This window comes from Chelon labrosus (assembly GCF_963514085.1).
Source record: "Chelon labrosus genome assembly, chromosome: 3".
Lineage (NCBI taxonomy): Eukaryota > Metazoa > Chordata > Actinopteri > Mugiliformes > Mugilidae > Chelon > Chelon labrosus.
Genome location: NC_140339.1, coordinates 20,549,006 through 20,563,251, shown reverse-complemented (window position 1 = coordinate 20,563,251; position 14,246 = coordinate 20,549,006). Strand labels below are relative to the sequence as shown.

The 14,246-nt window shown below is 42.4% G+C and overlaps 1 protein-coding gene across 1 annotated transcript in view; it reads right to left on the bottom strand.

Moving 5' to 3' along the window:
- Window positions 1-757, bottom strand: part of ush2a (Usher syndrome 2A (autosomal recessive, mild)) — a gene marked incomplete at its 3' end in the record, with an annotated part of 180,403 nt that extends 179,646 nt beyond the window's left edge. Inside the window, exon 1 of the mRNA XM_084541903.1 lies at window positions 11-757. Within this exon, the coding sequence (XP_084398029.1) occupies window positions 11-583 (573 nt within the window). The 5' untranslated portion in view covers window positions 584-757. The remainder of the gene's footprint in view (window positions 1-10) is intronic.
- Between the last annotated feature and the right edge of the window lie 13,489 nt (window positions 758-14,246).

Here is a 14,246-nt window from a genome sequence, read left to right as displayed (position 1 = left end):
GCACACTTACCTGTGATGAAGCAGGTTTTGCACAGAAGCTGAGGAAGAAGAGAGGTAACCAGCGGAAGATACGATGCCACTTCATCCCCGTGGTGTTGACCTGCCTCCTCATCTTCTTTTCGTTGTTGTTATTCCACACAAACTGATTATTTTTCCTCATCCTCTTCTCCCTTTGTGCGTCTTCTCTCTCCGTAACTGGCCGTCTCCCCGATATATCTATCTTACTCTTGTCTTTCCAAGTTATCCTGTTTTTTCCTTGTGCAGCTTTGCCTGTTTCCATCTTGTCATCATTCCTTAACTTACACAGCTCTTTCCTTCCTCCTTTCATCCTCACTCTGCTGCCTGCTTTGCTTCGCGAATTTTCTCCCTTAGCTCCTGACTTGGTGGTCCAGTCTTCCTTCTCTTCAGTCCGTCTCTGGCCTTTGACCTCACAACATTTTAGAATCGGATACTCCGATGGTTCCAGAATGGTTCCAGGTTCTAGAAACTCAGAGAGAACATTCCCGGAGGCGGAGGGATGTTCCACAACCCGGATTTCTCTCTGAAGCCTTCCAGCAGCGTTTGAATAAGTGATGACTGTCATGGTTTCTTGGTTCCAGGGTTACAGGGACATTTTTTAACAGGCCAGTGCCCCTGGGGTGAAGCTGCAAAGCTTAGCTCTCTGTAACACTGTCTCCGTCCCACACACACGCGCACACACAAACCACAACCATAGCCTCCACATGATAGGTAGGATTTCACGATCTAGAGAGGGAAAAGAGAGAAGGAAAGAGAGCCGTGGTCAGACCAAAATCCAACATGAGACAAATCTGAGCAGAGTGAAATGCCATGCAGGCTATTCCCTAGCCAAAGCCTACACTATCATGTACAGCTTGATGGAAGCACAGCTCAACTGATACTGCTACATTGCTTTTCACCTTTTCTTCATTTTCCATTGAATTAAACATGCCCCTTTTCCTCTGGCACCTGGCCTCCAGGTTATATCCAACTGAACGGCTTTTCACATAAGTTTGTTGGAAATTGAGGCTTAGGCCAAAGCTCTCTTCATTACAATACTTAGCAGCTTCAATTTCACATTTTGACACACGAAAAGAGGCCAGCCCAGCTCTCGTCTCTAGTGTTACAGGTCCAGGCTCTTGCTTGTAACGTCCGTTAGAAAATAGGAAAGCTTACAGGGTATAAAAGGAGGGCTAATTTGCAACTCTATGCAGATAAACACCCTAAAATATGTGGAAGCTCCTCGAGGGTTTACCTGTCGTTGTGGACTCCCCGGACTAAAGCTCTGTCCCCATCACAAGTGCAGCGTCAACAAACACTTGTTGCTCTGGCATGAGTCGAACAAAACAAGCTACCTGTTGGTCCGCACACCTGTCTGTCTGTCAGCAAGGACAGACGCGGCTCCCGTAGAAAAAATAGTCCTCCCCAGACATGACTTGAATTGTTTTGCCCCTTGTTGTAAGAAAGAGTTGAGCGGGAGAAAAAAAAAAAAAAAAAGGCTGAATGACAGTACAGCTGAACTTGACAAAGCTCCTCTTCTTCTTCCTCCCTGTCTTACATCTCTCATTCAGAACATGCGGCGCGCGCTGCTAAGCAGATTACCGCGAGCTGCCATCTGGCCAGCAGCGCTCGAGGCGGCAGGATACCGGGCACAAAGTAACGGCGGCGCAGCGTTACACTCCTCACGAGCAAAGTAACGGAAACTTGAGAGCCCTGGAGGCAAACAGCGCGGCGACGTATATCCCTTTAGCTTCTGTTACAAAACACCAAAGATTGTCTTTGACAGCGAGGCATTAATATGCGATTTAAATAATTACCCCCTGCCTGGTAGTAATGCTTTGCCCCCCCTCCTAAGAGGGATGCGTCTCAGACAAGTGGCTCTCAGAGAAAAGAGGAACGCTACCGCCGTCGCTAGGCAACGGTGATCCGCTCCGGCCACTGACAGAGCATAGGGAACATTTTATTTATTTCTTATGGTCTAATCAACTCAGCGATATTCATTACCAGCACATACATCACCATTTAGTCATGTAAAAACGAAAATGAATCAATTAAAAGGAAGAATGCACAGATGGGATCAAAAATTAGTTCAGAACCTCTACAAGAAAGTGCAGTGGCTTCTGTTCACACAGACTGGATGTAAGACTGTTAAAGATCATATCAGCTCAAAATGTATTGTTTGTCTCAAGTTGTGAAAAATATATCTGGTTTGTGTATGAGGGAGAGAAGTTAAAAACAAGACAAAAACAAAAGCGCAAAAAAATTAAAACAGAATGAACACATAATGCATCAATTCCTAATTTAAGCCAGGCATGCTTTGAATAACTACTCAGTCTACAAATAATCATTATTCAAAGGAAGACCGGTGCAACAGATTCCAAAACATTATTTCTAAGTGAATGGTTAATCCCAAATTGGGGTGCATTTGACACATACACAGTTGGGGTGTTAAACATCTTGCCCAAACAGTGCTGAAAGGCAGTTGAGACATGGATAAAGAGGGGATTTGAACCACTCACCCTTCTGTTCTGGGTGCACTTCTCTAACCCCTACTCCACAAGCTTCCTTTCCAACTTTTACGAACCCGGGCAGCTCAAGGTGAGCTATCAGGGCCTCTGAGGCTCCAGCTTGTGCAGTAGCTCACAAAAAATTTAAATGAATGAAGCCACATTTCATAATACTGAAATATTGTCCATTTAATGAGGCAGGGGGTCGCAATTTCATGCAGGCCACTGCTGCACTGCTGTGTCTGATATTAATTGGGCCTCGGTAAGGATTGACAAAGACTTACTAATTACAGCATGCATCTGCGATCGAGCTGTGTGTGTAAAAGTAACCAAATGACGCATTGTATATTATTATTGTTAATGCCTAATGGTACATGGCGGACACATTAGACACGAAAAAGTGTTTGTTTGTAGTATTTCTGGTTTTGATTTAATTAGCCCAAGATGAAGGATATTATTCTGACAAGACAACCACCACTACCACCTCTTCGGGCCTTTAAAACAAATCTTCATTGCCTAATCTGAGCCAGCAACGTGCATAAATCCAAACTATAAACAACTCCCTTAACACACAAACAAAATCACACACATCAGAAGCTGAGGCGCGAGCTCAAGTACAGCAGTTCAGACTTCCACTGTGTACTCAGGCGCTCTGCATTTAAATTGTGTAAACATTTCTACCAAAAAAAGGCCCTCTCTTACATTTTTCCCTGCCGACAAGTTTATACGTTATCATACTAATCGCGTTTGAACAGCTGCAATTTGCTTTGGTTGAACAAAGGCATTCTAACTAGGTTTTAATTAAGTGTTCCTAATGACCTTAAGGAGATTAGAGGTTCGCCTTCTAATCAATACCAGGCAGAGAGGAGCAAAGGGAGGGGAGAGGAGGAGAGGGGAGGCGGCTAGGGGCTGGGATAGAGGTGGGGAGGAAAGGGGTGGGGAAGAAAAGAAGAGGAAGATGGAGGGAGGAAGAAATGGAAAAATGGAATGCTGGGAGGGGCAGAGAAAACCCAGTAAACCTGATCATAGTTATTTTATGAAACCATCAAGAGAAGGTGTGACAGAATGAGTGACATTAAAGGTATCCTCTGCATCACTCTACAAGCAAACATTCACATATGGTTTGACCATTTACCCAGAAAACACTCATCTCTTTTGTATCTCTCCTCATAAATTCCTCTTATTTTTCATCTTTCTTTTCCTGTGAGAGGCTGAAAATGACGTTACACCACAGTGTCAGATAGACTATGATCATCAAGAGCGTTGTTAGCCGAGAAGAGTTTCTCTTATCCTCTCCTCATAAGACATTTGCATAGATTTGCACAGTGTGTCCACACGACAAAGAATCTAGTCATACATTGATTGTACTAATTTATTCAGCCAGTCGCATTCAGTTCCACAGATTGAAGCGCTATCACACAAACGGGATTAAAACCGGACGACGATCGCACAATTAATATTGCCTCGTTTTCTAAATTACTTGTGTATGACTTATATTCGCCAAATTGTATTTGCTGGTCTAATAACATTAAGTCTAACATGCTAAATGCAGGCTGTAAGTGTATCGTCTCTCTGAGTCTTCAGAGCAGCATGAATATGTATGGAGACATCCTTGGCCTCGCTGCTGATTAGGAAAAGTGGAATAAATTGGAGGGTGGGTTGCATGTGTTTCTTAAAGCAAAATGCAATATTAGATTTTCCATATGGAAATGTTACACACATGCATGCTATCACTCTCTCTCCCATCATTACACACATACAGATTTATTTTTAGGCTTGATGAATTCAAGAGCACTTTTTAGCTCCTGAATAATAGCGCTATGGTGAGAGCGAGGTCATCATTTGGCTGCCACTGATTTCTGATTTGTTTCCAGTGCGTGTGTGTGCACATACACACACACGTCTGTGAGCATGTTTGTATGAATGTGGTCTAAGGTCTAAGAAACCTTAAGCATGCCTAGTGGGATATGTTGGTTTGGGCAAAACAAGTAAATGTGGGCTAACTTCACTTCAAAAAATGTGGCTCCATAGCATTAGAAGGGGTCAAAAACAGTTAAAGGTGCCTTTAAAGCTGCAGTGCAGGAAAATATATGTAAACTTTGGTTACATTCCAGCACATAACAAGTTCATATGGGGATGATTAATCTAATCAGGACCAGGTTAATCTCTCTATCTCAATCTCGTATTGCAGTGGAGTTTTAACTCATGTGTCTGTAGCGACAATGTGGCGCAACAATGATTTACATCAACAATATCATCATTGCCAGCAATCACTGGTTTGTCAGACCTGAAGAGGGGATCAACCATAGCAGCAATCAGTGGCCAAAAGCAAACAACTAGTATATAAAGCCACAACAATAGTAGAGTCTGTTGTGGAAAAATGAGGGTTATGAATGTAACCAAGGTTCTGTGAATGTGCAACTGAGTCAATTTGTAAGTGAAAATTCTCAAAAGTTAATGTTATTTGCTGTGTCAGTTATTGTACAAAACAAAGCATTTCTTGTACCGGGAGCTGGATAGAGTTTGACGCTGTACTTGCTCTGACTGCCTCTTGCTTTGTTAAACATGAAGGAGTTGTGTCTAATGATCAGAAAGAATGAAATAGAATATAGGAAGGGTGCAAAAAACTTTTGTAGTGCTTGAGATAAAAAAAAGAAACTGTGTCCAGAGCAAGAATTGCAGTCTAAAAAAGTAAGAAATTGACTATGAGGACAAGTTGGTGCCGTTTTTCTTTGGTCGAGGCCAGAAGAGGGAGACACAATACTTTCTCGGATAGGTTTATTTATTTATTTATTTAAATTCTTATTCTTAGTTAAAATGCTCACTGACACGTAAGAACTAAATCACAAGAGGTAGTATAAACTGAAACTCTGTGTTCCCTGTCGTCACACCACAAGCCATAGAGCTCAAAATGATCATGTTTAAATAAAAATTCCTGACCAAATTTTTTACTTGCCTGTGCTGTCCATCTGTCAGACCTAATTTACAGCTGCTGTCATCTAATATGCACATACATCAGAAACAACACAGGAACATGCGTGTTTGACAAATATGCTGCTGTGAGTGAGTTTGCTGTGCTGATGTAAGTCTTATTTTAGGCTATCTCTTCCATTTCCCTCTGACACTTGCGTCACCCTGCTGTCTATACTCTCTATTTTGGTCACTTCTGTCCTCCGCTTATACACCTCTCCCACACGCCCCACTCTCCACAGGCACCGCTCATTCTTTTCTCCACTCACTCCATTCCCTTCTCCCCTCCCTCTGCCCTCAAACCCTCTGACCGTCCTCCATCACCGCCTCTCTCTAAACGTCCTCTTCTTTCTTGTCCTTGTTTTATGCAGCAGGTTCTATAAATAGACAGATATATATATTTTAATCTATGTTCATCATTTATCCTCCTCGGCTCCAAATGAAATGCACCAGAAACTAGATATAAAAACAATTTGGATTTTCCTAGGCTTCTCAGATTTTGTACCCTCAAGTCACATTGTCCATACCGTATGTGTGTGTGTGTGTGTGTGTGTGTGTGCGGGAACGCTTTCTGCCCCCTATTGGGGTTGAGGCCAGTGACACCCTCAGGGCTGTGCTGTCCAATCCCCTCCATGCTGCGTTTCTATAGGATTGAATTAACCTCCTGCCTCTCTTGACAATGCACATACACATAATCATCCATTCACACACACACACACACTTTGTCTATGCCAATCACCTTTCCCCTGTCAAGGCTGTATTATTAGCTTGGGGCACTTCAGACACTTATCATCACTTACATTCACTCACGGGAATCAACCTATAAATGCACAGAATTTGTTTATTTATTTCCTTAAAACGAATCGCAGTGAGTTTCACATCAGCAGCTGTGATGGGAGAACAATAATATGGAATAAAGTTTTCAAAGATTTGCAGATCAAGTGAAATGTCCTGCACTGATTGAATTGTGACAGACTGCAACATACAGAATAAATACATAAATAAATGAGCCAAAAGACATACTGTATTTTCATCCATTGTCCCAGGCTCATTGATTAATAGTCAACCAGAACCAAAAAAATTCCTCATTCCTTTTAGGCAACAGCTTTTCCCTGCCAAACCTCACCTCAGCTCCACAATCAATTGTCTATGCACTGTAGGTATCATAGGTTTAAAGGGGTTTACAATTGGTTGTTGAAAAATATGCCCCTGTTTTTCCTGCTGAAACTAGTGGGACCCCATTTGCCGGCCTTTTAGCTGATTCATGTTGAATAGTGGCAGAAAGTAAACAAAGAGACAAAGGTCAATGAAAAGAACTGAAGGCCTTTTTTGTTTTACACCTTTATCTAATCTGATCACGATCATCTATGCACCAACTTGTCAGTGTAATTTACTTCAGAGAGACCAGCGCCGTACGCCCGTTTGTTGCTCTTGCTAACTTTTTATCCTAGTAGTTTGTGTGCCGTGTTCAAGTGTACTTATTTGGCCCAGACTCTGGCAACGTGAGGTGACGTCACAGTGACCGTTACTGGAAGTTGTTTGATATCGGTTTTGTTTGTCCGTACCTTAAAAAACACACACCCAGTCCCGTAGCACACTGAGATAAAACCAACCATTTGACCATCCAGGCAGGGGCAGGGTTAGCTTAGCCATGCTAACCGAACAACCGCAGCTCTCCATAAAGTCCTGATCCCAGCCTCCAACTCTAACCAATGCTGATTTCCTCCGGATCCAATTTCTCCCAGTCTCAACACCTTGACATCCACCTAGTGAAAACAGGAAAAGACAGGGCGGGAAACACAACAGCTAAAGGATTACAAGGGAAAAGAAGTTGGTTTATTTCCATTACGACTGAAATGAAAGGGCCAACAATCAATGGGAATAACAAAATGAATCAAAATCTGACTCCTCAAGGCATGCTCAATTTCTTGAGGGCCTTGAATGATGATTGGCCAGCCTGAGGTCTGAAGGAACAGATGAGCAGCATGACTAGAGCTGTCAGCATGTGAGCTGTCTCTGTGATTGTTTTGAAAACAGTCTCTAGTTTCTTGCAAGCAGAGATGAGCCACCAAAACAGTTTGTAATACTGAAACACGTGTCATTAACATACATATTGGCCCTGGTTGGCTCTAATTGGTTGCCTGAGAATGAGCGGCCGCAGCATATCAAACCTTCCAGCTCTCTATTGGCCACTAGTGGGGGATTTAAAGTGCCACTAATTCACTAGCCAGTGACACATCAGACTATTTATTAAAGTACACTAACTTAATGAATGGCCCATAGAATGGAGAGTTAAAACATTTACTGTCCTAAGAGAGAGATAGAGAGCAATAGACACTGAAAGAGGACAGGAAGAGGGAGCGAGAGAGGAGCGAGCGAGAATAAATGGCCCATCGTATGGAGTTAAGACGTTAAAAGTGCAAATAGACAGCTGACCCTCTTATAGCTCGCGCAGGCATCGCACATGCACGCAGCCACCGAGGCCACTTTACACCCCGTGTGATGGAGGGATGGGGGAGAGAATGGGAAAGGAGAGGGAATAGGACGGAGAATGGGATGACACAAGAGGATGAGATGATGGGCAAATGGAAAGGGGCGAGGGGTAGAAGTGAGGCGGTGGTGATTTATAGTCATACTGAATAAGATTAAAAGTGAATGACAAAAAGTAAAAGGCAAAAAAAAAAAAAAGATTGACAGAGAGATAGTGTCAAAAAGAGAGAAAGAGGAAAAGAACATGGCGCAAGTAAATCATCTGACGTTTGAGCAAATGAGGGGCTATAAATTACATGGGAGTGGTCTGCTAGTTAGCATCCAAGCTAAGGCTGCATGTGATTTGGTGTAGAGGGTCAATGGAGGGCAAGGGAGAAGAAAAGAAAGAGAAAGTCATGAGAATGACTTGTCAACGTTTGGTTTCATTTAAAGATATCTACAGTACATTTTCTGTCATTTCTGAAACATTTACCAGTCTTCAAAATATGTTGCATGCAACGCTGCAGATTGCTTTAACTCCATCTGCGCTCACATATGTGCACACGTTTATTCGGCACCGTGCACTGTGTTATTCTCCTTATCTGTGTTTCTGTGGGTTTTAGTGTGTGTGTGTGTGTTGGCGCGTGTGTGTGTGTGTGTGCTTGTGTCTGGGGAGCTAGATGCTGTGAAAGGCCATTACCACCGTGAGTCTGTGTCACCAGGTCTGTGAAACCCGAGGGAACCCCACCACTGATACAAGGGGATACAGAGATAAAACACACACATGCAGGGATGCAACACACACACCCACACGCACACCCACGCACACACAGACACACACACATAAAATAGGGGTTAAATAGCTCCAAACCAGACCTTTGAAACACTGTTGGTGCCATCAGTGTGAAGCTGCCACACATTAGCACTTTACAGGTCACATATCCTAAAACAGATATGGTCACCCTCGGAGACTCACCCTGGTTGGCACCATATTAAGAGGTGAAAATCACATCCACATTCTGAAGGATCCTGCAACGTCTTCCTCCAGCACCAGAAAGGAGCTGCAGTAGCTTTTAGAGCAACAAAACAAAATGCTGGTAACAGGCCACGATCACTGCTTCCCTCCTTGTCAGACCTCAGATATTGGTCCGAATTTAGTGACAGAGTGGCTGCAACAAAGGTGTGTGACCTGTGACAAGTGCACCGCTCAACACATCGGCCATACAGGCAAGGCTTCTTTTCAAAAGTTAAGTAAAGTAAAGGAGTATGTTTCCAGAAAATCGATGTCTGGGATGAACACCAAACAAGCTTATGAAATAAAATAAGTACAATCCTAGCCTCAAAGGATGGAGAGGGATGTGCAACTGTGTGTTTAGGTTTCATGTTTTAATTTGACAAATGTTATATTTTTCTGCCTTAAGAAAGCATAAATTTTTTTGTCATTTCCACCACAATCACTGTCTGTAGAGACATCGGCGACATACAGTACGTTACGTCTTTATTCTCTGCAGGCTCAGAACAGATGCTGCTAAGTTTGGTAGATCTGGACACTGCTTTTTTTTAAATAAATGCATAAATTAAAGTGAACATTAATTGTCTGCTTTTCCATTAAAAGCCAAATTGATAATAGGGTTTCCTTGAAATTTGACCTCATTTACAGTAAACGATTATAACAGAGCCATCAGAATGGAAAGTGGGACTTATCGTTTGGATTGGGATTCATTAGGTTGTGCAAATGTTGACAACCTCCAACACCTCATATCTGCAAGGCAGCTTCTACATGACCAGACTAATGGTATCATTAGGTGTTATGAGCAGCCATAACTGTGTGTCACTGGTATAACAGTGAAACTTTATGTATGTAAATGGAGAAGGAAATGGGGCTGAAACTTTGACCCCGTGGGACCCCAAAAATAACGTTCGCCGTGGATGAATTAGCGGCTGCGTAGAAAGAGTCTCATCAGACAGCCGAGCTTTAAACCACCGAGTAACTCGGCTCATCACGGTTATCAACAGTGACAGATCAGGGTTGTATCCTCTTTTTAGTTAAACAGTCACAATAAACGGCGTCATTGTTTAGTCAGTTATGCTGAGCAGAGCGAAACAGACCTGTGCTTTGTGTATTTTCCTGCACAAAAAAAAAATGTAAGCAGTACTGAACGGAAAAGTGAGAAAAAAATATAAATATAGTAGGAGGAGATGAAGAGAGTAAAGAAGAGATAGTACAGGAGCAGGATAAAGAGATGAACGGTGCTCGGAGAGAGAGACGGAGATGGAGGGAGAGATGTAGATGAAGCCAGAAGGTGGAGGAGGAGAAGAAGGGAGTTAAGTTGGCCATTAGCGATGCGGCGTGTGGAACTCACTCTTAGACGCGTTCCACAAGGTTAACGATAAGAGCCCCTCGGCAGCTGAAATGCTCAAGTAGCTTTTATCGTATCATAATAATGAATCAAAGATAAAATAAAACAAATGAACTCCAAAAAGGCAAGTAAAATAAAACATCTGTGCAGAGGGCTGAGTGGCCAGGCAGCAAACCGAACCGAAGAGAGAGCGAAGAGGTGTTTTAGAGGGAGAGAGAGAGAGAGTGTGAAAAAAAAATATGAAAACATTGCACTCTTTCCACTAATATCTTCTTATGTCATCTGGTTGAAAAATATTTGCCTGCAGGTCAGGGCTCCCCCTGTTAGAAAAAGGCTTCTTAAAACGCTTCACGGCTCTCTGCTACATTAAATATCTGGCCTCTGCATCCCATTTACTGCTGCTGGCTATTAGAGGGGACAGAGAGGGAGACAGAGAGAGAGAGAGGGGGAAACAAGGAGGTGTGAATGTGACTGTGAGAGAGGGAATAAGAGTAAAAGGAGGGGATGGTTGGGACAAGAAAGAAAGAGGAATGACTGAGGGGAAGAAGGGCAGAGGTTTGTCATTCACAAAGAGAGTGATGGAGTCTTCTGTTTGTGTTTTTACTCGTGTATGCTTATTCTCCACAGCATGTCTTAATCTGTGTGTGTGTGTCTGTGTATTTAGTGCCCTTGGCAAGAGCAGGAGATCTGGCCATTGAGAATGGACAGTAGTTAGCCACCCACCGGAGCAAGCTGTTCCCATTTCCTCTCTCCTCTTCCCTCGTAGCCTCCCCCTCTCTCTTTCCCTCCTCTCATTCTTTGTTTTCATTCATCTTTGTACATTTCTCAAGCAAAAACGTTGATGAAAACAGCTCTATGATTAGATAACAATATTCGAAAAAACAGTCTGACCTCTCTGCTTATGGTACAATAATGATGGAGAGATTGGTGTTTGGCAAATTAAATATCAATGTTAGCCCTGACTTGACACTCACTCTGATGGTTCCCTTTCACAAGGCACTAAAATAAATAATGCTAGTAGCTGTTTGGGCTTTTCAAATAAATGGACTGGCCCCGTAGTGAACCAGTGAATTTAAAATTCATCGCCAGTTCCACACTCCGGTCCAGTAGGTGGTTAAACTTTGACCAACCACTGATAACTTTCCAGCAGGTTCTGCAAACAGCTGACCCAATGTTGTCCCTCCGATTGGTCGTTGACCTCCGACTGGAAAGCTCCTAGCCTTTGTCAACCCCCGACTTCCTATGTTACTGTTGCTAGGTTAGATCAACAATAGCACTGTGGCAGCTATTCCAATGGAGAACGTTTAAAAGCTCCATTTGTTCTTATTTTTCTGCTTTATTTGACATACCTGGTTGACCGAGAACCTTCACAGATACATGGAGGCAAGTCAGCTAACGTTGCTAATGCAACTATGATAAGTGTGTTTACTTGTCTTTTCACCCTTTTTAAAGATTCACAATTACAAGTTTCAGTGCTGAATAAGTCTAGAGGTTTTCAAAGTTTCTCTCTGGGAATGGACCCCCACATTGCTACTGTTTGTCTAACAGTAACATGGCTAGTCGGGACTAGACAAAGGTAAGGAGCCCTCTGATTGGTGGTTAGCAGACCAATCAGAAGGCCAAGCCCAAAGGGTCTATTTTCAGTAGAACTTGAACAGAAACCTGCTGAAGTTCAGCAGATATCTGTATTCACATTAAAAGTTGAGTTTCTTTAGACAAGTCATAATTCTGAAATTGTCATGATTCTTGTTTGGACCCAACTGGCATCTGGTTGGAATTTTATTATTATATTCTTTCATTTTAATTTATATTTTAGGTTGTGAACCAAAATATATATGGGTCAGAATTCCCTGAACTATGTTTGCGAATGTTTGTGAACAGGTCTGGTTCTATTCTGGTTGAATATTCTTTGTGATCCCTTGTCATAGCGGCTCTTTAAGATCATCCAGAAACCATGAATATCTGTTAGAAATGGCCGACTAACATTGCTATCACTAGAGTCTGCATGTGGCTAAAAATAGCTGACCATGTTTATAACATGTCTTGGACCACTCGGTTTTGTTTCCATTCATATTGTTAACTCTAATTTACGAGGTTTGGAGTCACGCTTTGGAAGGTTGGTTGCTGTCAACCATGTTTGATATTGCTAGCCTGAACCTGGCCTTGTGATCAGAGGTCGCCTTAATCTGTTTTACTGCTCTGTTCTCCACTTACAGGTGAGTTTCAAAATAATTCCCGGTTCCTCCGTTACTCAGTTAAGTCAGTGATGTGCTTACTGTTTGCTGACACTCTAGAAGAAACACTCATGCTGGATACAACGAGAACAATGTGAAGAATCAGAGACAAACGACGGATTTCAAAACTGGAAGCCTGGTTTTAATTGATATTGCTCTACTGTAATAATCCTGAAAGGCATAGTCTGGAGTAACACATGTAATGTTTCAACCCATAGTAGTTTAAGTTACAGAATCATAGGTCTCTCTTTTTGCATTGAACAATATATACAATGTGAAATAAATACATTTACACAAATGGACATTATTGTTGGAGCACACTTGTATGATACACGTCACAAAAATATACAGGTAATTGTCTTTTTTTTTTTTTTTTTTCTTTCTTTTACTGATGTGAAGCACATCTAAAATCTACGGACATGTTTTTAATAACACTACAGGGTCGTCTCTCGTCCACCACTCAAGGGTCCTTTAATCCTTAGGCATCCCTTTTATCGAAATGTTCCCAAACAACGCCTCTCTCCCTTACATATTTTCTTCATATTTGCAAATTCAGACTGCAGGGAAGGCTGCAGCGCAAGTGGCAGTTACATCTGGGGATTAAATACAACTAAGGGACTAAACACTGTAGAGCTGTAGATAGACAGGTTGGCCTTAGCGGTTTTCAGGGGCAGCTATGGAAGATGGACAGTCCTGCTTTGTGACTATGGCTCAAAAACTCGTCCTGCTGCTCCAGCCGATTGTTATGTGGAGTGTTTGCATCTGATGGATCTAATGAGGATCGACTCACGTGATGCCCAAAGTGCAACCTTTGAATCAAACTCTTTGAATCAGTGTCTCTGCAAGAAAAAAAATAAAAATAAAACAAAACAGTCCTTCTTCCACTGCTCCTCATGGAAATACCAGTTCAGTTTGTCGTTATTTATGAGGTCTTAACACTAAATGCAGAATCAATCTAATAGATACATTAGTATTTGGATGTAAAACCCAACACGGACATGTGCAACTCTCGCCTCATCATTGTACAGTCTTCAAAATATTGCTTTTTAACAAGGAGTACAAAAAAAAAGTACAAGGGAAAACGCTTCGTCCTGTACATCTAAATTAAAACTCTGGCTATGAGCAGTGAGTTACGTCAAAACCTCTGAAAGAAACACACAATCTCCCTTCTGATTTTAGCTGCTCTGATGTTTCTGTCCAAAATGGCCCCAGCACGCTAACCAATGTGGCACCATTGCGAACCGTTCCCAGTTTCAAACATGGCTATGAACTCAGCTCAGCTCGGCGTTATTCACCCCAGGGAGACAAAGAACACCTCTCATTGTGTTGAATTGCTCAGGAGTACGCAGGATCGCTTTGACCACTGACAAATAAATAGGAAAAGAAGTAAAACGATAGTAAGAAAAGAGCCCCTTTCTTCCAGGAGTTCCCTGGAGAGTAATGTGTAGAGGATGGTACTAAACACCATCGTTCTGACAACGGGGCTGTAATCTAAGTCATAATAGGAAATTCAACTTGACCTAGAAATTTCTTGCATGCAGTTGTAAAAAATCTTTCCATGTGTTTCCTTTTAAAAACAACAGATCTTAAAACCGTTAGAGCATTTAGCCTGGACGCAAACCCGAACTTCCCCCGGCCACAACATTTTGGTGGGGGTGGAAGCTGGTCTGGAGTCACTCCGTTGGGAACAGATTATGCCCTGGCAAAGA